At 46.7% G+C, this 23,002-nt stretch overlaps 1 protein-coding gene across 1 annotated transcript in view; it reads left to right on the top strand.

The window, feature by feature from the left end:
* LOC309622168 (uncharacterized protein) overlaps positions 1–23,002 on the top strand; it is a 72,377-nt gene that overhangs the window by 32,256 nt on the left and 17,119 nt on the right. The window contains exons 4-5 of the mRNA XM_082409297.1: positions 1,536–1,673; positions 14,224–14,361. Coding sequence (XP_082265423.1) covers positions 1,536–1,673; positions 14,224–14,361 — 276 coding nt within the window. The remainder of the gene's footprint in view (positions 1–1,535; positions 1,674–14,223; positions 14,362–23,002) is intronic.

Raw genomic sequence — 23,002 nt, 5'->3', positions numbered from 1 at the left:
ATCTTTAGGCCTGTTTTTCCTATTATGAGGTACGAACGAGTTTCTTCACTGATGGGGATGATGCTTATCTGAGAAGAAATTGTGAAAGGTGGTGTAGTGTAGAGGTGTGGCTTAAGCTTTTAAGTTTTCCTCCAGGTTTTTCCCCTAAGCTTCCTACTTCGGACGGCCTACTTACATGATACTAGTAGGTGATGTCCGGCTAACAACTTCCTAAATATACCTGCAAGCCAGATCAGTGTCTCTTTTCTCTGTATTCCCATGGAAATCAAGAGTCCCGCCGAATTTTCCATCGAAACAGTTGATTTGTGTTGTCTCTAGGAATTCTAAAGGGCGTACCGTTGCTTCCTAACCGGTGTCATTTGGGAGATCCGCCTCTGTACGTTCAAATGATTAATTTTGAGACTTTGCTCATGTGTGCAGTAAACCCTTGAATTCCCTAAGACCTTCCTTTCCTCCATCTCCTACCCCATTAAGCCCGCTTCAGTTCATCTCCTGAATTTCTTTGGAATCTGTCAGCCAGCTCTTCCTCAACTTCCTAATACTGAACTTGCCTGTCTGTTGCGATTAGGTCCTAACTGGTGTCCATATATCTTGTTTCCTTCCAATCCACTCTTCACACAAGAAACCTTCAAAGCAAGTTGGAACGTTGCTCATAAACATCGCTCACAAGCATTGTTTTGAGAATAGAAAACACACTGTTGGCCTTTAAGACTCTGCGTGGTCTAGAATCCTCTCTGCTTCTCTAGCCCCATCTTGTGCCACTTTTGCCCTCACTTTCTATGCTTCAGATACACTGAATTAACCTTAGTTCTCACTCATCTGACAGAAGTCAGTTCAGATACTATTTTTCACTGTGATTCCTAGCATTAAGGAATTTGATTATCAGGTTTTGTATGAGGACTATTTCATCAGGGGTACAGAAGTTCTGGCCATCTCTGGTTTTGGATATCCCTTATTTGTTGAGACCTTTGCGTTGTTTGGTTGCCTTTTGTCTGTTTTCCAGATGGGAAAACAGGAACAAGGGAAGTATAGGTTATTACTAGGTGGGGTTGAACAAGTGGAGCAGCAAACTGCAAAGCAGAAAGAAGAGGGACGTACTATAGAGGGATATGACTTCCATTCTCAAGGCGCCTGCATCCTGTGCAGGGAGACAGCCTAACATAAAATGTGCCTAACAACAAATATATTGACTTCTTACTAAAAATCTCCAGTTCATAGAACCGAGGGGTTTGTACCTTCTCCTTTAAAAGTGATAGTCCTGGGACTTCCCCGGTGGTCCCGTGGTGAAGACTCTGCGCTTCCAACGCAGCAGGCGTGGGTTCAATCCCTGGTTGGGGAGCTAAGATCCCACATGCTGCGCAGCCAAAGAAATTTTTGTCGAACGTTATACTCCTGTATTGTTGGCTTTAGTGGTTTAGATTTTGTTGTACTGTTAAGAAGATTTCAGTTTATTTACCGGGAACAAACAACACATAATGTAAAAATAGTTTCCCAGAAACGATTTCCATCATTCTCTTCCTCCCTTTCTCCCGCAGACTGGTGTTTCACCTTGACAAGTTCTCTGTCATTCCATAGGAAACCTGTCTGGCTTGGAGGTTGCAATCCCAGGGAATTTTTCATCAGCGGGGAAGTCTCCATCACTACAGAGGAATCAAGGGAGAAGTCAGTCCCTGGTAAGTGAGATGCTCCCCCTAAACACCAACACAGCAGTCGTGTACCTTTCAAGGGGTTCAGGGGCAAGATGGGCAAGGCATTTCTACTAACTCTTCTTAAGGATCACGGACAGTGCCCTATGCTACGAGGTAAGCGGTGACTGCTGTAGTTCTTACTGGTGATCCTTTCCTGTCACTGATTCTCGGCTTTCTTTGTATTTCATAGGACTGTTGTCAGTCCAATACAAAATGAGTCTTATTTTTAAAAACCTGAAATGTTTTACAGAGCCTAGCATTCTCATATAGGGTCCTTTCCATTCTCCCCACTTTCCCGAGAGGCCAAGAACACGTCACACCATGAACTAGGAGAGGGGGTAGAGCCCTTTGTGATGAAATACATCAACAAAGACAGAGCCTTAGCCTGCTTGCTCTCTGGACAGGATCTCGGACCACAAGGTCTTCAATCCTGGTATAAATGAAGGAAGTGAGGACAGTTCAACTGGCACTCTCATAACAAGAGTTCGGAAACACCTTCCGAAGAGACTATAGCAGTAGATGAGGGAAGGGAGTGCTACAGTGTGGCAGTACAGGGGGAACGATCGGCTACAGCAGTGAAAAGTGTGGTACCGATTGGTGTGCTCTCGGGGTTCTTGTACATGTAGCATAGATGACCTCTACGGTGGCCCTCCCACCTTCCCACCTGCATTAGGTGTTCTTTTTTTTTGTAATTTATGTTTATGTATTTATTTACTGTTTGAACTTATTTATTCTACGTATTTATGTTTTTGGCTGCACTGGGTCTCTCATTGCTGTGCACGGGCTTTCTCTAGTTGGCGGCTAGCGGGGGCTACTCTCGGTTGCGGTGTGCGGGCATCTCATCGCGGTGGCTTCTCTTGTTGCGGAGCATGGGCTGTAGGCACGTGGGCTTCGGTAGTTGAGGCTCACGGGCTCTAGAATGCAGGCTCCGTCGTCGTGGCACATGCGCTTAGTTGCTGCACGGCATGTGGGATCTTCGCAGACCAGGGCTCGAACCCGTGTCCCCTGCATTGGCAGGCGCCACCAGGGAAGCCCTAGGTGTTCTCATATAGAGTCTAAAAACAGAGAGCACTGAGAGAAGGTAGTGGTTATTAAAGGCTCAGGATCTAAATTCTACCTGTCTCTACACCCCTTCCCAGCTGTCGATTTGACCCCATTTTTGAATGCTGACCTCATTGTTCAACTTTTCTCTGCCGTCTGTATACTCACCTTGAAAACTTGTTTCTGTGATGCGTTGAGCAGACACAGGGTGGCAGACTGCAGAGGTGGAAGCTGGTGGTCGGATATTTGTGGGCTGAATCTCCTTCAGTCCCATTCCCATTTCTGGTTGCCCAGAGGCCCTACTTCCTGTGTGTGACGCCGAGCCGTAGGATTGCGGGCAGGAGCCAAGTTCTCCATACAGTAAAGACCCCAGTGTGCCTTGGTTACAGTAATATACCTGGCTTCCTTCCTGGCAGGGAAGTGACAGGCGGCTATGCCCCTGCTTTGTTCGTGGGCCTCCTGATCCAGCAGTTCCCTTGGCTCTGCCCCTGTCGTCAGCTGCCCCTAGGATAACTCTGAGCCCTAGCCACTTCTCTGGTAGATTTCCCTATTCCCCCACTACAGTCACACCTGAATAAGGCAACTCAGACCTTTCAGAGATGTGTCCTGAACCTCTTGTTTTCTGAAATACCTATCTGGTGGTTGTGAGACTTAAGGCCAGCGTCCCCGAGAGACTTTTTCTATTTCTCCTAGTAAACCTAGACTCATCTTCTGTCACCTTCAACTCTACTCCAATTGTGTTCTTTCAACCCAGACCTCTGACCCTGCTTTTTACTTCTGCCATTTCATCCTCGCTCCTGCTTCCTTTCCTAAATCCATACGTCTCTTTTGGCCTTCCTAGCCCTGGGCCAAGTTCCTTCCTCTTTGCTCAGTTTTTACCCCTTTCCTTCATTCTCCCATCCAACTTTCAGTCCTTCCTTTCTCACGCCCCAGTTAGCAGCATCTGAAAATTCGAAAGGTTTGTTACTCGTCTATTAATTGTATTCCATTTACTTATTCAGTTCTATACCTGTCTTACCTGTGTATGGAAGAACAGCTGGTAGCCAAGGTGGCACCAAGAATCCTAGCAGCTCTCACTTGACGTATCCGTAGTAGTCGGCAATTTCCATTTCGTTTTCCCTCTCGGTGAAAAATTGCAGCTTGCCCGAAGAGGTGTATCTGGCAGCATTCTCCCGTTGTTGTTGAGCCCGCCTCTTCATGGCCTCTCGCTCTGGCCTCTGCTCTTGTTCGATGGGCTTTGACATGACTGGCTCAGGCACGTTGGGTTCCCTCCATGGAACTCGTTGCTTGCTGAAGTCTTGGAGTAGAAAGTGGGTTTGGAGCTTGGGTGGGGACTGGCGCTTATTCACAGCAGGGGGAACAGGCTCCCGCTGGAGAGGAGCGCCAGATGAAGTTTTGGAGGGTGCAGGCCTAGGAGCAGCAGACTGAGGGACACGAGGCTGGGTATGGTTGGGCCAAGCCGGTTGGGTTGGGTTGGTCACAGTTGGCTGAGCTGGTTTGGCGGGGCCTGGCAAAGAGGCAGGAGCTGGCTGGGATGAATTGGCTGCAGCAGGTTGAGCTGAGTCAGTAGAACCAGGCTGGGCACGGTAAGCCCCAGCAGGCCGATGTGAGGCCAGAGACTGTGGCCTCCGAGGAGCGGGTCGAGCTTGAGGCTTGTCCCAGGCAGAAAAAGGCAGAGGTATCAACTTGACCTTCCCAGGAGGAGGCCGCTCATACTGGGCTGGAGACGGACACTCTGTTTCAGCACTGCTGTCTGGTTTCTGGGCTTGGACTTGCGTTTTCTCAGGACCCTTCCCCTCACGTGGGGTATGCCGCCATGGCTGGATAGCTGGGGGTGGCTGGGGGTCTTTGGGGTTGCTTGACTTTCCCAAGAGCCGACAGGAAGAGCGCCCAGTTTTCGTCTCATTCTTCTTCCCCAGCGCATGAAGAACCTTCACAGACTCCAGCATGCGCACGCCAAGGGAGGTTCGAGGCTTTTGAAAGCTCTGTTGGAGAAGCTCAGTTTGGTGTTCCTTTCGCTTCGTGTGGGGGATTGCTGGCTTCTCTTCTGCCTTGACTTTGTTCCCTGACTGCTTGTTCTCCTCAGCCTTGTTTCTCCCTCTGGTCCTTTTGGTCTTTTCCTGCCCGTGGCTCTTAGTTTTGCTGATCTTTCTGGATGCAGCTTTCTGAGGTTTGCCTTGAGAGTGCTTGGCCGTGTTCACAGGAGCCCTGTCACTGACTGCAGCGTGGCATGTAACCACTTCTCCCCCTAACAGGCACTCTGGATTCTTTGGCTGGATTTTGGCCTTGGGAGCGCCACTGATAGGCTCAGAGGCTTTCTGTTTGTTCTTCCTGGGTTGATCAGAGGGAACCTTTATGACACTTGGCTTTTCCTGCACCTGATTCACCTTAATGGCTCTGGTGTCTTTAGCTTTGATCACGTTGGGACCTTGGGATTGATCAAGATCTTTCAAAGGATTAAAGAGCTGGGGAAGGTGAATATCCTCCGCCAGTGTAGTAATGTCTGCAAGACCACTGCTAGGTTCAATCCCATTTTCAAGTGTCCCTAGGTCCTGACGACTCCGGCTGTTCTCTCCCAGATCAGCATTTTCAGAACCAGGCTGCTCCTCTTGGCTGAGGGGATCGGTGCAGGCCAGCGGCTGGTGAATATCAGGGATTCCTAAAGGGAGTAGTGGAGGATCTTGGTTCTCTGTTGGGATCTGGTAGGCATCCAGAGGCTTTGAAAGCTTGGTTTTGATATCATCCACGTGCTTACTCTCTATTTGTCCCTGGCTTGGAGCTGGAGGCAGGGCCAGGAGACGCCTGGCACTCTGGACTGGAGCTGTCACTGAAATGTCCCCAAGTTCAGATGGTGGGTTACTCTCAAGTATGTGGCTGTTTCTGCTACTGCAGGACTTGGGGAGTTCTTGACTTTGTGTCACACAAAACGTCTGGCTTGGAGGTTGCAATCCCAGGGAATTTTTCATCACCAGGGGGGAGGTCTCCATCCCTACAAAGGGATCAAGGGAGAAGTCAGTCCCTGGTAAGTGAGATGCTCCCCCTAAACACCAACACAGCAGTCGTGTACCTTTCAAGGGGTTCAGGGGCAAGATGGGCAAGGCATTTCTACTAACTCTTCTTAAGGATCACGGACAGTGCCCTATGCTACGAGGTAAGCGGTGACTGTTGTAATTCTTACTGGTGAGCCTTTCCTGTCGCTGATTCTCGGCTCGCTTTGTATTTCATAGGACTGTTATAAGTCCAATACAAAATGAGTCTTATTTTTAAAAACCTGAAATGTTTTACAAAGCCTAGCATTCTCATATAGGGTCCTTTCCATTCTCCCCACTTTCCCGAGAGGCCAAGAACACGTCACACCATGAACTAGGAGAGGGGGTAGAGCCCTTGCTGATGAAACACATCAACAAAGACAGAGTCTTAGCCTGCTTGCTCTCTGGACAGGATCTCGGACCACAAGGTCTTCAATCCTGGTATAAATGAAGGAAGTGAGGACAGTTCAACTGGCACTCACATAACAAGAGTTCTGAAACACCTTCCGAAGAGACTATAGCAGTAGATGAGGGAAGGGAGTGCTACAGTGTGGCAGTACAGGGGGAACGATCGGCTACAGCAGTGAAAAGTGTGGTACCGATTGGTGTGCTCTCGGCGTTCTTGTACATGTAGCATAGATGACCTCTACAGTGGCCCTCCCACCTTCCCACCTGCATTAGGTGTTCTTTTTTTTGTAATTTATGTTTATGTATTTATTTACTGTTTGAACTTATTTATTCTACGTATTTATTTTTTTGGCTGCACTGGGTCTCTCATTGCTGTGCACGGGCTTTCTCTAGTTGGCGGCTAGCGGGGGCTACTCTCGGTTGCGGTGTGCGGGCTTCTCATCGCGGTGGCTTCTCTTGTTGCGGAGCATGGGCTGTAGGCACGTGGGCTTCGGTAGTTGAGGCTCACGGGCTCTAGAATGCAGGCTCCGTCGTTGTGGCACATGCGCTTAGTTGCTGCACGGCATGTGGGATCTTCGCAGACCAGGGCTCGAACCCGTGTCCCCCGCATTGCATTGGCAGGCGGATTCTTAACCACGGCGCCACCAGGGAAGCCCTAGGTGTTCTCATATAGAGTCTAAAAACAGAGGGCACTGAGCGAAGGTAGTGGTTATTAAAGGCTCAGGATCTAAATTCTACCTGCCTCTACACCCCTTCCCAGCTGTCGATTTGACCCCATTTTTGAATGCCGACCTCATTCTTCAACTTTCTCTGGCGTTTGTTATACTCACCTTGAAAACTTGTTTCTGTGATGCGTTGAGCAGACACAGGGTGGCAGACTGCAGAGGTGGAAGCTGGTGGTCGGATATTTGTGGGCTGAATCTCCTTCAGTCCCATTCCCATTTCTGGTTGCCCAGAGGCCCGACTTCCTGTGTATGACGCCGAGCCGTAGGATTGCGGGCAGGAGCCAAGTTCTCCATACAGTAAAGACCCCAGTGTGCCTTGGTTATAGTAATATACCTGGCTTCCGTCCTGGCAGGGAAGTGACAGGCGGCTCTGCCCCTGATTTGGAATCTGAGATGGTGTTCCCTGAGCAAGGCTGGCAGAAAGCGATGGATGTAGAGGGACCATGTTCTTGGCGTCTGAAGTTTTATCATACTGGGCTGCCAGAAACATGGAGGAGGCAGCTGTGTGGCGGTCAGTGAGTGCCAGAGTAAAGTCTCCGAGTGAAGAAGAATTCTTTTCAGTGCTTGCTGTGATGTCCCACTCAAGAACACCTGGATAGGAAGCAGCTGAAGTGGAGATCTGGCTGTGGTCAGTAACTCCAGATAACATAGTCGTGCTAGAATGTTGGTAAAGGTAGGCACTACCCATGAGTGTCTGGAAAGGGGTACCAGTAGCCGATGCCGAACTGACGGCAGGGGCAGAGACTCTGGAGAAGTTGCAGACACTTCGTGTTAGGGAAGTTGCATTGCTCACCACAGGAGGAGAATGCTGCAGAGAATTTAGAGTTCCAAGTAGAGATGGATGTTGGAAATTTTCTGTAAGAACAAGAGGGTCATGAAAAACTCAGGGAGGTTGAGAAATTCTCACTACGTTTGAGGAACGGCATCATCTGAAGGTTCTTGCTATCAGGACACCTCTACTATCACTACTTCCTGAGAAACCCAAAATCAGACAGTTAATGATGGCTGTAAGGACTGAGCAGTTTTCCACTCTTCTCTATTAACTGCCTGTGCTCCCATCTTGGGCACAGACGGGCAGAAGAGCCAAGTGGTGTGGTTCAGAGATTGTTCTCTAGGCTGGAAGCAACCTTCTCCCTGCCCTGTCTTTCCCTTCAGCCTGCACTCGTATTGACTTCTATGCTATTTCCTAGACTGGAAGCATTTTAGAACTAGGAGGCCCTTAGAGAACTTCGATGTTCTCAGTCTCATTTCGTGAGTAAGGAAACTGAGGCTCAGAGAGGTCGGGTTGACTTGTTCAAGTTCTCTCATTATGTTAGTATCATTACCAGGTTTCAGAACCTAAGTATCCTGACTTCCTTGCCAGGACTCCACTCTGAGCATGATACTGCCAGAAAGCAGGAGAAATAGAACTTATAATATAGGCATTTTTTTTGTCCATTAGAAAACAGTACGGCTGTTACCATTGTCGTCTTCAGTGTCTCCCTTTGCTTGTGCAGTTCCCACGCTATTACCTAGAGGTGACGTACAGCTCAGTCCAACTGGTGAATTGAAAGAGTCATTTTTGCCCTCTTCAAGCCTGGTTTCTCATCCTACCTCAAAATGATTACCCGAAAGTGGATTTCTTAAGTGCTTTTGGAAAGGGAAGAGTTATCTGATTACTTCAGATTCCTCACCTGTAAAGTGGTTATAACACCACCACCAATAATAATAGCAGTAATAATTAATAGATGAATAAGCTGATCTATTGCGTATGATTTATATGGAGGAAGATACAATAAGTTCTAGAAAGACAAAGAAAAATCATGACAAGCATATTACGTTAACGAAAAAGAAATCCATAGATATTAATGAAAACTGGGGTATGTGGCAAGTATCGAAGCCTAATGAATTTACTAACAAATGGCATTCTGTACTATCCATGCAATATTATGAAAGTGAATTTTGCCCACTCTATTTTAGTGAATACTATTAACCAGAAAACACGATGGAGGTGATAGAGGTGAATGAATTCCTAGCCAATGCATACAGACAGAGAAGGTATGTCAGTAAAAAATGCATAACAAGCAACAGAATGCAATAAATGTGCATGTATAGGTAGCCACAACACATATAGACAAGTATTTCAATGAAAACCGGTACGAAGCAGACAGCAAAATAATAAGTGTAAAAGAGTTTCATTATTGTGCTCCTTCATATTTTTACCCAGCAAGTAAGAGGTATTAAGCCTAGGAGAAATATATATTTCAATGAATATAGCTTATATAATAAGCAGAAAGGAAGCTTAAAATGTATCAGGAAGGTTTTTGGATTTATCCTAGAACTTAGATTAGAATCATCTTCAGCATCCAAGAAGATGGCATCCCAAAACCTCAAAAAACCATCATGCCTAGAATCCAATTAAAAAAGATTTTCAAATGTAAGAAAATCCACAGGACTCCACAATATGGTTTTCGATAAATGTGGATGTTTGTTTGTTTTGTTTCTTTGGCCGCGCCGCGTGGCCCTGGCCGTGAAAGCACCGAGTCCTAAGCACTGGACCGCCAGGGAATTCCCTAAGTGGGGGGAATTAGAGATGTGGGGCTTGACTTTTTCTTCTTCTTCTTCTTCTTCTTCGGTAGCTAAGATCTACAAGCGAACGATGGCTGTTGATCAATGTGCTCTCTGTGTTAGGAAGGAAATAACTGTAAAAATGAAAAGCAGCCTTGCCTTAGAACCTACATATCACACCAAGGAAAATAGTCCTTCTGATTCAATTTAGAAGATATCACTTAAAATGTTGAATTGGTGAAATGTCTACCTAGTTTAAAAATTAGAAAGAATAAAACACTGAAAAGCAGCCCCCTAGATAACCACTGTGGTTGCTTGTTTATAGGAGGCATCATTTCTAAAACGTATTTCTAAAATGTTTATATTCAAAACTGTCAAGTGGCCAACTGTATTCAGAGAGGCAATAAAAGAAAGAAAACGGAGTATGACTTTTCTGATAAGCTGCCTTTCCTGGTGATCCCCTGTTCTGGCCTTACTTTCCTTCTTAGTCTGTTAATGTAAGGGTTTGCTACCATCAACTTGGTTTTGCCCTGCTCTGAGCAGGTTTCCCTCTGTGCTGTTTCTGCTTTAATTGAAAATCTTTGGTTCCCATCAGCATTCCATTGCAAACTCCGTTTTTCTTGAGAGCTCCTCTATGCTTTCCCTCTTCATTCTTACATTTTCTCCCATCTCTTGGTGCCTGTTGGCCTGTGCTAATGAAAACCATCCTAAACTTCCTTACGCTCGACTCTGTGCCTCCCTGTAGAGCCCAGTACTCTCCATCCTCTCTCCCTATTCTCTCTTTTCAACTAGTCGAAATCCTAGTGGAGGGAGACCATTAGAGATGAAACATCTTGGTATATATTGCTAGTTTTCTATGTCCCCTGGCTTTTCTATGTTTCTGTTGAAACACTCTTGAGAAGTGTCTGATTTCGTTTTCTACATGGGTACCCTTTAAGGCTCAATACTGGAAAAGAAGGGGATCAGAGTGATCAACCCAACGTGGTATCCTAACGTAACAGTTAAGGAAAGCAACAGGCTTTGTGAGACAGCCAGTGATTTGTCCAAAGTCACACAGATAGTAAACGTCAAAGTCAAAAGTGAAATTAGGTCTCCAGACGTGTAGTTCAATACTTTCCCTCATTATTCCATGCTATTTTGAATCTCCTACTCAATTTAGGGGCAAAAGAAATCGAACGCAAAACTTTCCAAAGTTTCTTTTCTTACCTGACATGGTCAGAGAAGAGGAAGCATCCACTGCAGGTACAAGGGATGAGGAGACAACACTAGAGGATGTCTGAGTGGCTGCAGCTGAACGGCGCACGTGTCCAGTACAGAGGTCACTGGTTACTGGTCCAAACAGCTCCACGGAAACCCCAAGACTCTACCAAGTGGTAGTAGGTTTGGTAGGAGAGTGATGTCACAAAGCAGGCAGTTGAAAGGTATGAGAGAGCCAATAGGGAGGTCCGATCCCCAACAGGAAGGCGGGCTTGGGTGAAGAGAGTGTAGGAGAGCTAAAACAACACCTGAGTTTCTGAGCTTTGGGGAGGAGGAAATCCTAGAAGACAGATTTACCTCCCCCAGGCTCTTCCATTAGGGAAATCATTGCAACATTTCTTACAGACGTTCATTAATACACTGAACTAAGAGTTACTTATATTCTACAGAGTATTCTATTTTATGTATCATATACTTAGAGCTATATAGATCTTCTTTAATTAATAATCCTTAGGAAGGAAAGAGCCATCTAGTTTGAACTATTACAGTTGTTCTGAAATCAGATGTGTCTAATGAGTGAACTGATAGCAGCTTTTAAGGAGCCAAAGTAGGGATTAAGAAGCTCTCTTTGTAACTTGGTTCAAGAGTAGGGTGAAGTTTCTTGAGTGTACCTTGTGGAGAATGTTGTGGTCCAAGGCTCTTCTCTTTTAGTTTCTTCTCCTTGACTCCTACCTTCCTTGGGCTGGGCTAGGCTGGGGGCCAGGTTGGACTTGCGACTTAACATTTCTCTTCCGCTTTCTCTTTTTTTTTTTTCTTCCATTATGGGCATTGCTTCGAGGACAAGCCTTGATCTTGCATTGGACGTTACTTCCTGTCACCTTCCAGCAGCAGGAGTCTTCTTTTCAGTGCTTGATGCTTCACGAAATAGACTCTGCCCGTTGGCAGCAAATACCAGAGAGCTAGGAGACAGAGCTGGTTGCAGACCTTTCCTCTTCCAGCCTTTGGTTGCAATTGTTTGGCCCATAATTTGCTAGCTCTAGTTCCTTGGGCCACACAGGTATCCTGCCATCTCCAGCTCTTGTTATATGTGAGAGACATTCTGAACACTGTCCCTTTTTCTTTGCACAGAAGTATATACAGTGTGGCAGTTACTGTAATCTCCTCCGCCTTGCAAACAGCCACTCTAGAATCTTGGACCTCTAGGACTCTCTGTCTTGCATGCTTGGGGGCAAGGCCAAGCAAAATGAAGAGGAGAATAATTAGAGAAAGAGGAGGACGTTGGTGGAGAATTGGGAGCAGGTAAGGTGAAAGGGCACAGGAGAAAAGAGATGCATGTAGACTTTTTGGTTTCTGTGGGAAACAGGTTGACACACTTGGGCCTCATTTGGTATTAACAGAACAGAGAGTTAAAGATCTAAGTAGCTAGATAGTGTGCAGCAACTGCCATGAAGTCTGTACACTGAAGAGAACAGTCTCACATCTAGTTTTCATTTTGTTTTATGTCATAGTACCTTATTTATAGCATTCACTGGTGTGTTTGTAGAATACAGATGTTTTCAAATGCTCTGGTTTTGTCTACATGGTTATCTCCTTGTCCTGTTTGTAAGGAATCCAACATTGTAAGACATATTGCATGTTTTTCTCTTGACGATTGTTGACCTTGAAGCGTCATGAACTAACTTGAGCTGTTGGATTCTGTGGAGAAACGTTCAAAAGGGTCTGTGAAAAAGGCACTGTGGTGAGTCGCATTATGCACCCGAGCGTAAGGAGCAAGATATCTGCCACCAGCCCAGCTTGGCCTGGATTGCCTCTGTTTTAGTTCCCCTGGTTAGTGCTTTTCTCCCTAACCACTCTTGTGACTGTGATAATGTGAGTAAGGGCGGAGTTGCTAATGATCTATGTGTGAGGTAAGCTGGTTTGAGGGAGGAAATCTATGGACCTAGTCATTTTCCTTGGTGGTAAGCTTTCAGGGGTGCAGAGATGGATCTTCCTGGGGCCTTTTCTGGTCCCAGGAAGATATCGCATAGATGGGACCTCCCAAGACACACATTGAATCTTTAGGCCTGTTTTTCCTATTATGAGGTACGAACGAGTTTCTTCACTGATGGGGATGATGCTTATCTGAGAAGAAATTGTGAAAGGTGGTGTAGTGTAGAGGTGTGGCTTAAGCTTTTAAGTTTTCCTCCAGGTTTTTCCCCTAAGCTTCCTACTTCGGACGGCCTACTTACATGATACTAGTAGGTGATGTCCGGCTAACAACTTCCTAAATATACCTGCAAGCCAGATCAGTGTCTCTTTTCTCTGTATTCCCATGGAAATCAAGAGTCCCGCCGAATTTTCCATCGAAACAGTTGATTTGTGTTGTCTCTAGGAATTCTAAAGGGCGTACCGTTGCTTCCTAACCGGTGTCATTTGGGAGATCCGCCTCTGTACGTTCAAATGATTAATTTTGAGACTTTGCTCATGTGTGCAGTAAACCCTTGAATTCCCTAAGACCTTCCTTTCCTCCATCTCCTACCCCATTAAGCCCGCTTCAGTTCATCTCCTGAATTTCTTTGGAATCTGTCAGCCAGCTCTTCCTCAACTTCCTAATACTGAACTTGCCTGTCTGTTGCGATTAGGTCCTAACTGGTGTCCATATATCTTGTTTCCTTCCAATCCACTCTTCACACAAGAAACCTTCAAAGCAAGTTGGAACGTTGCTCATAAACATCGCTCACAAGCATTGTTTTGAGAATAGAAAACACACTGTTGGCCTTTAAGACTCTGCGTGGTCTAGAATCCTCTCTGCTTCTCTAGCCCCATCTTGTGCCACTTTTGCCCTCACTTTCTATGCTTCAGATACACTGAATTAACCTTAGTTCTCACTCATCTGACAGAAGTCAGTTCAGATACTATTTTTCACTGTGATTCCTAGCATTAAGGAATTTGATTATCAGGTTTTGTATGAGGACTATTTCATCAGGGGTACAGAAGTTCTGGCCATCTCTGGTTTTGGATATCCCTTATTTGTTGAGACCTTTGCGTTGTTTGGTTGCCTTTTGTCTGTTTTCCAGATGGGAAAACAGGAACAAGGGAAGTATAGGTTATTACTAGGTGGGGTTGAACAAGTGGAGCAGCAAACTGCAAAGCAGAAAGAAGAGGGACGTACTATAGAGGGATATGACTTCCATTCTCAAGGCGCCTGCATCCTGTGCAGGGAGACAGCCTAACATAAAATGTGCCTAACAACAAATATATTGACTTCTTACTAAAAATCTCCAGTTCATAGAACCGAGGGGTTTGTACCTTCTCCTTTAAAAGTGATAGTCCTGGGACTTCCCCGGTGGTCCCGTGGTGAAGACTCTGCGCTTCCAATGCAGCAGGCGTGGGTTCAATCCCTGGTTGGGGAGCTAAGATCCCACATGCTGCGCAGCCAAAGAAATTTTTTTCGAACGTTATACTCCTGTATTGTTGGCTTTAGTGGTTTAGATTTTGTTTTACTGTTAAGAAGATTTCAGTTTATTTACCGGGAACAAACAACACATAATGTAAAAATAGTTTCCCAGAAACGATTTCCATCATTCTCTTCTTCCCTTTCTCCCGCAGACTGGTGTTTCACCTTGACAAGTTCTCTGTCATTCCATAGGAAAGCTGTCTGGCTTGGAGGTTGCAATCCCAGGGAATTTTTCATCAGCGGGGAAGTCTCCATCACTACAGAGGAATCAAGGGAGAAGTCAGTCCCTGGTAAGTGAGATGCTCCCCCTAAACACCAACACAGCAGTCGTGTACCTTTCAAGGGGTTCAGGGGCAAGATGGGCAAGGCATTTCTACTAACTCTTCTTAAGGATCACGGACAGTGCCCTATGCTACGAGGTAAGCGGTGACTGTTGTAGTTCTTACTGGTGATCCTTTCCTGTCACTGATTCTCGGCCTTCTTTGTATTTCATAGGACTGTTGTCAGTCCAATACAAAATGAGTCTTATTTTTAAAAACCTGAAATGTTTTACAGAGCCTAGCATTCTCATATAGGGTCCTTTCCATTCTCCCCACTTTCCCGAGAGGCCAAGAACACTTCACACCATGAACTAGGAGAGGGGGTAGAGCCCTTTCTGATGAAATACATCAACAAAGACAGAGTCTTAGCCTGCTTGCTCTCTGGACAGGATCTCGGACCACAAGGTCTTCAATCCTGGTATAAATGAAGGAAGTGAGGACAGTTCAACTGGCACTCTGATAACAAGAGTTCGGAAACACCTTCCGAAGAGACTATAGCAGTAGATGAGGGAAGGGAGTGCTACAGTGTGGCAGTACAGGGGGAACGATCGGCTACAGCAGTGAAAAGTGTGGTACCGATTGGTGTGCTCTCGGGGTTCTTGTACATGTAGCATAGATGACCTCTACGGTGGCCCTCCCACCTTCCCACCTGCATTAGGTGTTCTTTTTTTTTGTAATTTATGTTTATGTATTTATTTACTGTTTGAACTTATTTATTCTACGTATTTATGTTTTTGGCTGCACTGGGTCTCTCATTGCTGTGCACGGGCTTTCTCTAGTTGGCGGCTAGCGGGGGCTACTCTCGGTTGCGGTGTGCGGGCATCTCATCGCGGTGGCTTCTCTTGTTGCGGAGCATGGGCTGTAGGCACGTGGGCTTCGGTAGTTGAGGCTCACGGGCTCTAGAATGCAGGCTCCGTCGTCGTGGCACATGCGCTTAGTTGCTGCACGGCATGTGGGATCTTCGCAGACCAGGGCTCGAACCCGTGTCCCCTGCATTGGCAGGCGCCACCAGGGAAGCCCTAGGTGTTCTCATATAGAGTCTAAAAACAGAGAGCACTGAGAGAAGGTAGTGGTTATTAAAGGCTCAGGATCTAAATTCTACCTGTCTCTACACCCCTTCCCAGCTGTCGATTTGACCCCATTTTTGAATGCCGACCTCATTGTTCAACTTTTCTCTGCCGTCTGTATACTCACCTTGAAAACTTGTTTCTGTGATGCGTTGAGCAGACACAGGGTGGCAGACTGCAGAGGTGGAAGCTGGTGGTCGGATATTTGTGGGCTGAATCTCCTTCAGTCCCATTCCCATTTCTGGTTGCCCAGAGGCCCTACTTCCTGTGTGTGACGCCGAGCCGTAGGATTGCGGGCAGGAGCCAAGTTCTCCATACAGTAAAGACCCCAGTGTGCCTTGGTTACAGTAATATACCTGGCTTCCTTCCTGGCAGGGAAGTGACAGGCGGCTATGCCCCTGCTTTGTTCGTGGGCCTCCTGATCCAGCAGTTCCCTTGGCTCTGCCCCTGTCGTCAGCTGCCCCTAGGATAACTCTGAGCCCTAGCCACTTCTCTGGTAGATTTCCCTATTCCCCCACTACAGTCACACCTGAATAAGGCAACTCAGACCTTTCAGAGATGTGTCCTGAACCTCTTGTTTTCTGAAATACCTATCTGGTGGTTGTGAGACTTAAGGCCAGCGTCCCCGAGAGACTTTTTCTATTTCTCCTAGTAAACCTAGACTCATCTTCTGTCACCTTCAACTCTACTCCAATTGTGTTCTTTCAACCCAGACCTCTGACCCTGCTTTTTACTTCTGCCATTTCATCCTCGCTCCTGCTTCCTTTCCTAAATCCATACGTCTCTTTTGGCCTTCCTAGCCCTGGGCCAAGTTCCTTCCTCTTTGCTCAGTTTTTACCCCTTTCCTTCATTCTCCCATCCAACTTTCAGTCCTTCCTTTCTCACGCCCCAGTTAGCAGCATCTGAAAATTCGAAAGGTTTGTTACTCGTCTATTAATTGTATTCCATTTACTTATTCAGTTCTATACCTGTCTTACCTGTGTATGGAAGAACAGCTGGTAGCCAAGGTGGCACCAAGAATCCTAGCAGCTCTCACTTGACGTATCCGTAGTAGTCGGCAATTTCCATTTCGTTTTCCCTCTCGGTGAAAAATTGCAGCTTGCCCGAAGAGGTGTATCTGGCAGCATTCTCCCGTTGTTGTTGAGCCCGCCTCTTCATGGCCTCTCGCTCTGGCCTCTGCTCTTGTTCGATGGGCTTTGACATGACTGGCTCAGGCACGTTGGGTTCCCTCCATGGAACTCGTTGCTTGCTGAAGTCTTGGAGTAGAAAGTGGGTTTGGAGCTTGGGTGGGGACTGGCGCTTATTCACAGCAGGGGGAACAGGCTCCCGCTGGAGAGGAGCGCCAGATGAAGTTTTGGAGGGTGCAGGCCTAGGAGCAGCAGACTGAGGGACACGAGGCTGGGTATGGTTGGGCCAAGCCGGTTGGGTTGGGTTGGTCACAGTTGGCTGAGCTGGTTTGGCGGGGCCTGGCAAAGAGGCAGGAGCTGGCTGGGATGAATTGGCTGCAGCAGGTTGAGCTGAGTCAGTAGAACCAGGCTGGGCACGGTAAGCCCCAGCAGGCCGATGTGAGGCCAGAGACTGTGGCCTCCGAGGAGCGGGTCGAGCTTGAGGCTTGTCCCAGGCAGAAAAAGGCAGAGGTATCAACTTGACCTTCCCAGGAGGAGGCCGCTCATACTGGGCTGGAGATGGACACTCTGTTTCAGCACTGCTGTCTGGTTTCTGGGCTTGGACTTGCGTTTTCTCAGGACCCTTCCCCTCACGTGGGGTATGCCGCCATGGCTGGATAGCTGGGGGTGGCTGGGGGTCTTTGGGGTTGCTTGACTTTCCCAAGAGCCGACAGGAAGAGAGCCCAGTTTTCGTCTCATTCTTCTTCCCCAGCGCATGAAGAACCTTCACAGACTCCAGCATGCGCACGCCAAGGGAGGTTCGAGGCTTTTGAAAGCTCTGTTGGAGAAGCTCAGTTTGGTGTTCCTTTCGCTTCGTGTGGGGGATTGCTGGCTTCTCTTCTGCCTTGACTTTGTTCCCTGACTGCTTGTTCTCCTCAGCCTTGTTTCTCCCTCTGGTCCTTTTGGTCTTTTCCTGCCCGTGGCTCTTAGTTTTGCTGATCTTTCTGGATGCAGCTTTCTGAGGTTTGCCTTGAGAGTGCTTGGCCGTGTTCACAGGAGCCCTGTCACTGACTGCAGCGTGGCATGTAACCACTTCTCCCCCTAACAGGCACTCTGGATTCTTTGGCTGGATTTTGGCCTTGGGAGCGCCACTGATAGGCTCAGAGGCTTTCTGTTTGTTCTTCCTGGGTTGATCAGAGGGAACCTTTATGACACTTGGCTTTTCCTGCACCTGATTCACCTTAATGGCTCTGGTGTCTTTAGCTTTGATCACGTTGGGACCTTGGGATTGATCAAGATCTTTCAAAGGATTAAAGAGCTGGGGAAGGTGAATATCCTCCGCCAGTGTAGTAATGTCTGCAAGACCACTGCTAGGTTCAATCCCATTTTCAAGTGTCCCTAGGTCCTGACGACTCCGGCTGTTCTCTCCCAGATCAGCATTTTCAGAACCAGGCTGCTCCTCTTGGCTGAGGGGATCGGTGCAGGCCAGCGGCTGGTGAATATCAGGGATTCCTAAAGGGAGTAGTGGAGGATCTTGGTTCTCTGTTGGGATCTGGTAGGCATCCAGAGGCTTTGAAAGCTTGGTTTTGATATCATCCACGTGCTTACTCTCTATTTGTCCCTGGCTTGGAGCTGGAGGCAGGGCCAGGAGACGCCTGGCACTCTGGACTGGAGCTGTCACTGAAATGTCCCCAAGTTCAGATGGTGGGTTACTCTCAAGTATGTGGCTGTTTCTGCTACTGCAGGACTTGGGGAGTTCTTGACTTTGTGTCACACAAAACGTCTGGCTTGGAGGTTGCAATCCCAGGGAATTTTTCATCACCAGGGGGGAGGTCTCCATCCCTACAAAGGGATCAAGGGAGAAGTCAGTCCCTGGTAAGTGAGATGCTCCCCCTAAACACCAACACAGCAGTCGTGTACCTTTCAAGGGGTTCAGGGGCAAGATGGGCAAGGCATTTCTACTAACTCTTCTTAAGGATCACGGACAGTGCCCTATGCTACGAGGTAAGCGGTGACTGTTGTAATTCTTACTGGTGAGCCTTTCCTGTCGCTGATTCTCGGCTCGCTTTGTATTTCATAGGACTGTTTATAAGTCCAATACAAAATGAGTCTTATTTTTAAAAACCTGAAATGTTTTACAAAGCCTAGCATTCTCATATAGGGTCCTTTCCATTCTCCCCACTTTCCCGAGAGGCCAAGAACACGTCACACCATGAACTAGGAGAGGGGGTAGAGCCCTTGCTGATGAAATACATCAACAAAGACAGAGTCTTAGCCTGCTTGCTCTCTGGACAGGATCTCGGACCACAAGGTCTTCAATCCTGGTATAAATGAAGGAAGTGAGGACAGTTCAACTGGCACTCTCATAACAAGAGTTCTGAAACACCTTCCGAAGAGACTATAGCAGTAGATGAGGGAAGGGAGTGCTACAGTGTGGCAGTACAGGGGGAACGATCGGCTACAGCAGTGAAAAGTGTGGTACCGATTGGTGTGCTCTCGGGGTTCTTGTACATGTAGCATAGATGACCTCTACAGTGGCCCTCCCACCTTCCCACCTGCATTAGGTGTTCTTTTTTTTGTAATTTATGTTTATGTATTTATTTACTGTTTGAACTTATTTATTCTACGTATTTATTTTTTTGGCTGCACTGGGTCTCTCATTGCTGTGCACGGGCTTTCTCTAGTTGGCGGCTAGCGGGGGCTACTCTTGGTTGCGGTGTGCGGGCTTCTCATCGCGGTGGCTTCTCTTTGTTGCGGAGCATGGGCTGTAGGCACGTGGGCTTCGGTAGTTGAGGCTCACGGGCTCTAGAATGCAGGCTCCGTCGTTGTGGCACATGCGCTTAGTTGCTGCACGGCATGTGGGATCTTCGCAGACCAGGGCTCGAACCCGTGTCCCCCGCATTGCATTGGCAGGCGGATTCTTAACCACGGCGCCACCAGGGAAGCCCTAGGTGTTCTCATAGAGAGTCTAAAAACAGAGGGCACTGAGCGAAGGTAGTGGTTATTAAAGGCTCAGGATCTAAATTCTACCTGCCTGTACACCCCTTCCCAGCTGTCGATTTGACCCCATTTTTGAGTGCCGACCTCATTCTTCAACTTTCTCTGGCGTTTGTTATACTCACCTTGAAAACTTGTTTCTGTGATGCGTTGAGCAGACACAGGGTGGCAGACTGCAGAGGTGGAAGCTGGTGGTCGGATATTTGTGGGCTGAATCTCCTTCAGTCCCATTCCCATTTCTGGTTGCCCAGAGGCCCGACTTCCTGTGTATGACGCCGAGCCGTAGGATTGCGGGCAGGAGCCAAGTTCTCCATACAGTAAAGACCCCAGTGTGCCTTGGTTATAGTAATATACCTGGCTTCCTTCCTGGCAGGGAAGTGGCAGGCGGCTCTGCCCCTGATTTGGAATCTGAGATGGTGTTCCCTGAGCAAGGCTGGCAGAAAGCGATGGATGTAGAGGGACCATGTTCTTGGCGTCTGAAGTTTTATCATACTGGGCTGCCAGAAACATGGAGGAGGCAGCTGTGTGGCGGTCAGTGAGTGCCAGAGTAAAGTCTCCGAGTGAAGAAGAATTCTTTTCAGTGCTTGCTGTGATGTCCCACTCAAGAACACCTGGATAGGAAGCAGCTGAAGTGGAGATCTGGCTGTGGTCAGTAACTCCAGATAACATAGTCGTGCTAGAATGTTGGTAAAGGTAGGCACTACCCATGAGTGTCTGGAAAGGGGTACCGGTAGCCGATGCCGAACTGACGGCAGGGGCAGAGACTCTGGAGAAGTTGCAGACACTTCGTGTTAGGGAAGTTGCATTGCTCACCACAGGAGGAGAATGCTGCAGAGAATTTAGAGTTCCAAGTAGAGATGGATGTTGGAAATTTTCTGTAAGAACAAGAGGGTCATGAAAAACTCAGGGAGGTTGAGAAATTCTCACTACGTTTGAGGAACGGCATCATCTGAAGGTTCTTGCTATCAGGACACCTCTACTATCACTACTTCCTGAGAAACCCAAAATCAGACAGTTAATGATGGCTGTAAGGACTGAGCAGTTTTCCACTCTTCTCTATTAACTGCCTGTGCTCCCATCTTGGGCACAGACGGGCAGAAGAGCCAAGTGGTGTGGTTCAGAGATTGTTCTCTAGGCTGGAAGCAACCTTCTCCCTGCCCTGTCTTTCCCTTCAGCCTGCACTCGTATTGACTTCTATGCTATTTCCTAGACTGGAAGCATTTTAGAACTAGGAGGCCCTTAGAGAACTTCGATGTTCTCAGTCTCATTTCGTGAGTAAGGAAACTGAGGCTCAGAGAGGTCGGGTTGACTTGTTCAAGTTCTCTCATTATGTTAGTATCATTACCAGGTTTCAGAACCTAAGTATCCTGACTTCCTTGCCAGGACTCCACTCTGAGCATGATACTGCCAGAAAGCAGGAGAAATAGAACTTATAATATAGGCATTTTTTTTGTCCATTAGAAAACAGTACGGCTATTACCATGGTCGTCTTCAGTGTCTCCCTTTGCTTGTGCAGTTCCCACGCTATTACCTAGAGGTGACGTACAGCTCAGTCCAACTGGTGAATTGAAAGAGTCATTTTTGCCCTCTTCAAGCCTGGTTTCTCATCCTACCTCAAAATGATTACCCGAAAGTGGATTTCTTAAGTGCTTTTGGAAAGGGAAAAGTTATCTGATTACTTCAGATTCCTCACCTATAAAGTGGTTATAACACCACCACCAATAATAATAGCAGTAATAATTAATAGATGAATAAGCTGATCTATTGCGTATGATTTATATGGAGGAAGATACAATAAGTTCTAGAAAGACAAAGAAAAATCATGACAAGCATATTACGTTAACGAAAAAGAAATCCATAGATATTAATGAAAACTGGGGTATGTGGCAAGTATCGAAGCCTAATGAATTTACTAACAAATGGCATTCTGTACTATCCATGCAATATTATGAAAGTGAATTTTGCCCACTCTATTTTAGTGAATACTATTAACCAGAAAACACGATGGAGGTGATAGAGGTGAATGAATTCCTAGCCAATGCATACAGACAGAGAAGGTATGTCAGTAAAAAATGCATAACAAGCAACAGAATGCAATAAATGTGCATGTATAGGTAGCCACAACACATATAGACAAGTATTTCAATGAAAACCGGTACGAAGCAGACAGCAAAATAATAAGTGTAAAAGAGTTTCATTATTGTGCTCCTTCATATTTTTACCCAGCAAGTAAGAGGTATTAAGCCTAGGAGAAATATATATTTCAATGAATATAGCTTATATAATAAGCAGAAAGGAAGCTTAAAATGTATCAGGAAGGTTTTTGGATTTATCCTAGAACTTAGATTAGAATCATCTTCAGCATCCAAGAAGATGGCATCCCAAAACCTCAAAAAACCATCATGCCTAGAATCCAATTAAAAAAGATTTTCAGGGCTTCCCTGGTGGCGCAGTGGTTGAGAATCTGCCTGCTAATGCAGGGGACGCGGGTTCGAGCCCTGACCTGGGAAGATCCCACATGCCACGGAGCAATGAAGCCCGTGAGCCACAACTACTGAGCCTGCGCGTCTGGAGCCTGTGCTCCGCAACAAGAGAGGCCGCGATGGTGAGAGGCCCGCGCACCGCGATGAGGAGTGGCCCCCGCTTGCCGCAACTGGAGAAAGCCCTCGCACAGAAACGAAGACCCAACACACCCAAAAATAAAAATAAAAAAAAAAAAAATAAAAAAAATAAAAAAAAAAAAAAAAAAAGATTTTCAAATGTAAGAAAATCCACAGGACTCCACAATATGGTTTTCGATAAACGTGGATGTTTGTTTGTTTTGTTTCTTTGGCCGCGCCGCGTGGCCCTGGCCGTGAAAGCACCGAGTCCTAAGCACTGGACCGCCAGGGAATTCCCTAAGTGGGGGGAATTAGAGATGTGGGGCTTGACTTTTTCTTCTTCTTCTTCTTCTTCGGTAGCTAAGATCTACAAGCGAACGATGGCTGTTGATCAATGTGCTCTCTGTGTTAGGAAGGAAATAACTGTAAAAATGAAAAGCAGCCTTGCCTTAGAACCTACATATCACACCAAGGAAAATAGTCCTTCTGATTCAATTTAGAAGATATCACTTAAAATGTTGAATTGGTGAAATGTCTACCTAGTTTAAAAATTAGAAAGAATAAAACACTGAAAAGCAGCCCCCTAGATAACCACTGTGGTTGCTTGTTTATAGGAGGCATCATTTCTAAAACGTATTTCTAAAATGTTTATATTCAAAACTGTCAAGTGGCCAACTGTATTCAGAGAGGCAATAAAAGAAAGAAAACGGAGTATGACTTTTCTGATAAGCTGCCTTTCCCGGTGATCCCCTGTTCTGGCCTTACTTTCCTTCTTAAGTCTGTTAATGTAAGGGTTTGCTACCATCAACTTGGTTTTGCCCTGCTCTGAGCAGGTTTCCCT

This window comes from Balaenoptera borealis (genome assembly GCF_965194805.1).
Source record: "Balaenoptera borealis genome assembly, contig: HAP1_SCAFFOLD_1698, whole genome shotgun sequence".
NCBI classification, from domain to species: Eukaryota; Metazoa; Chordata; class Mammalia; order Artiodactyla; family Balaenopteridae; genus Balaenoptera; species Balaenoptera borealis.
The sequence above is the reverse complement of the archived record's forward strand: the minus strand, read 5'-3'. Positions and strand labels throughout refer to the sequence as shown.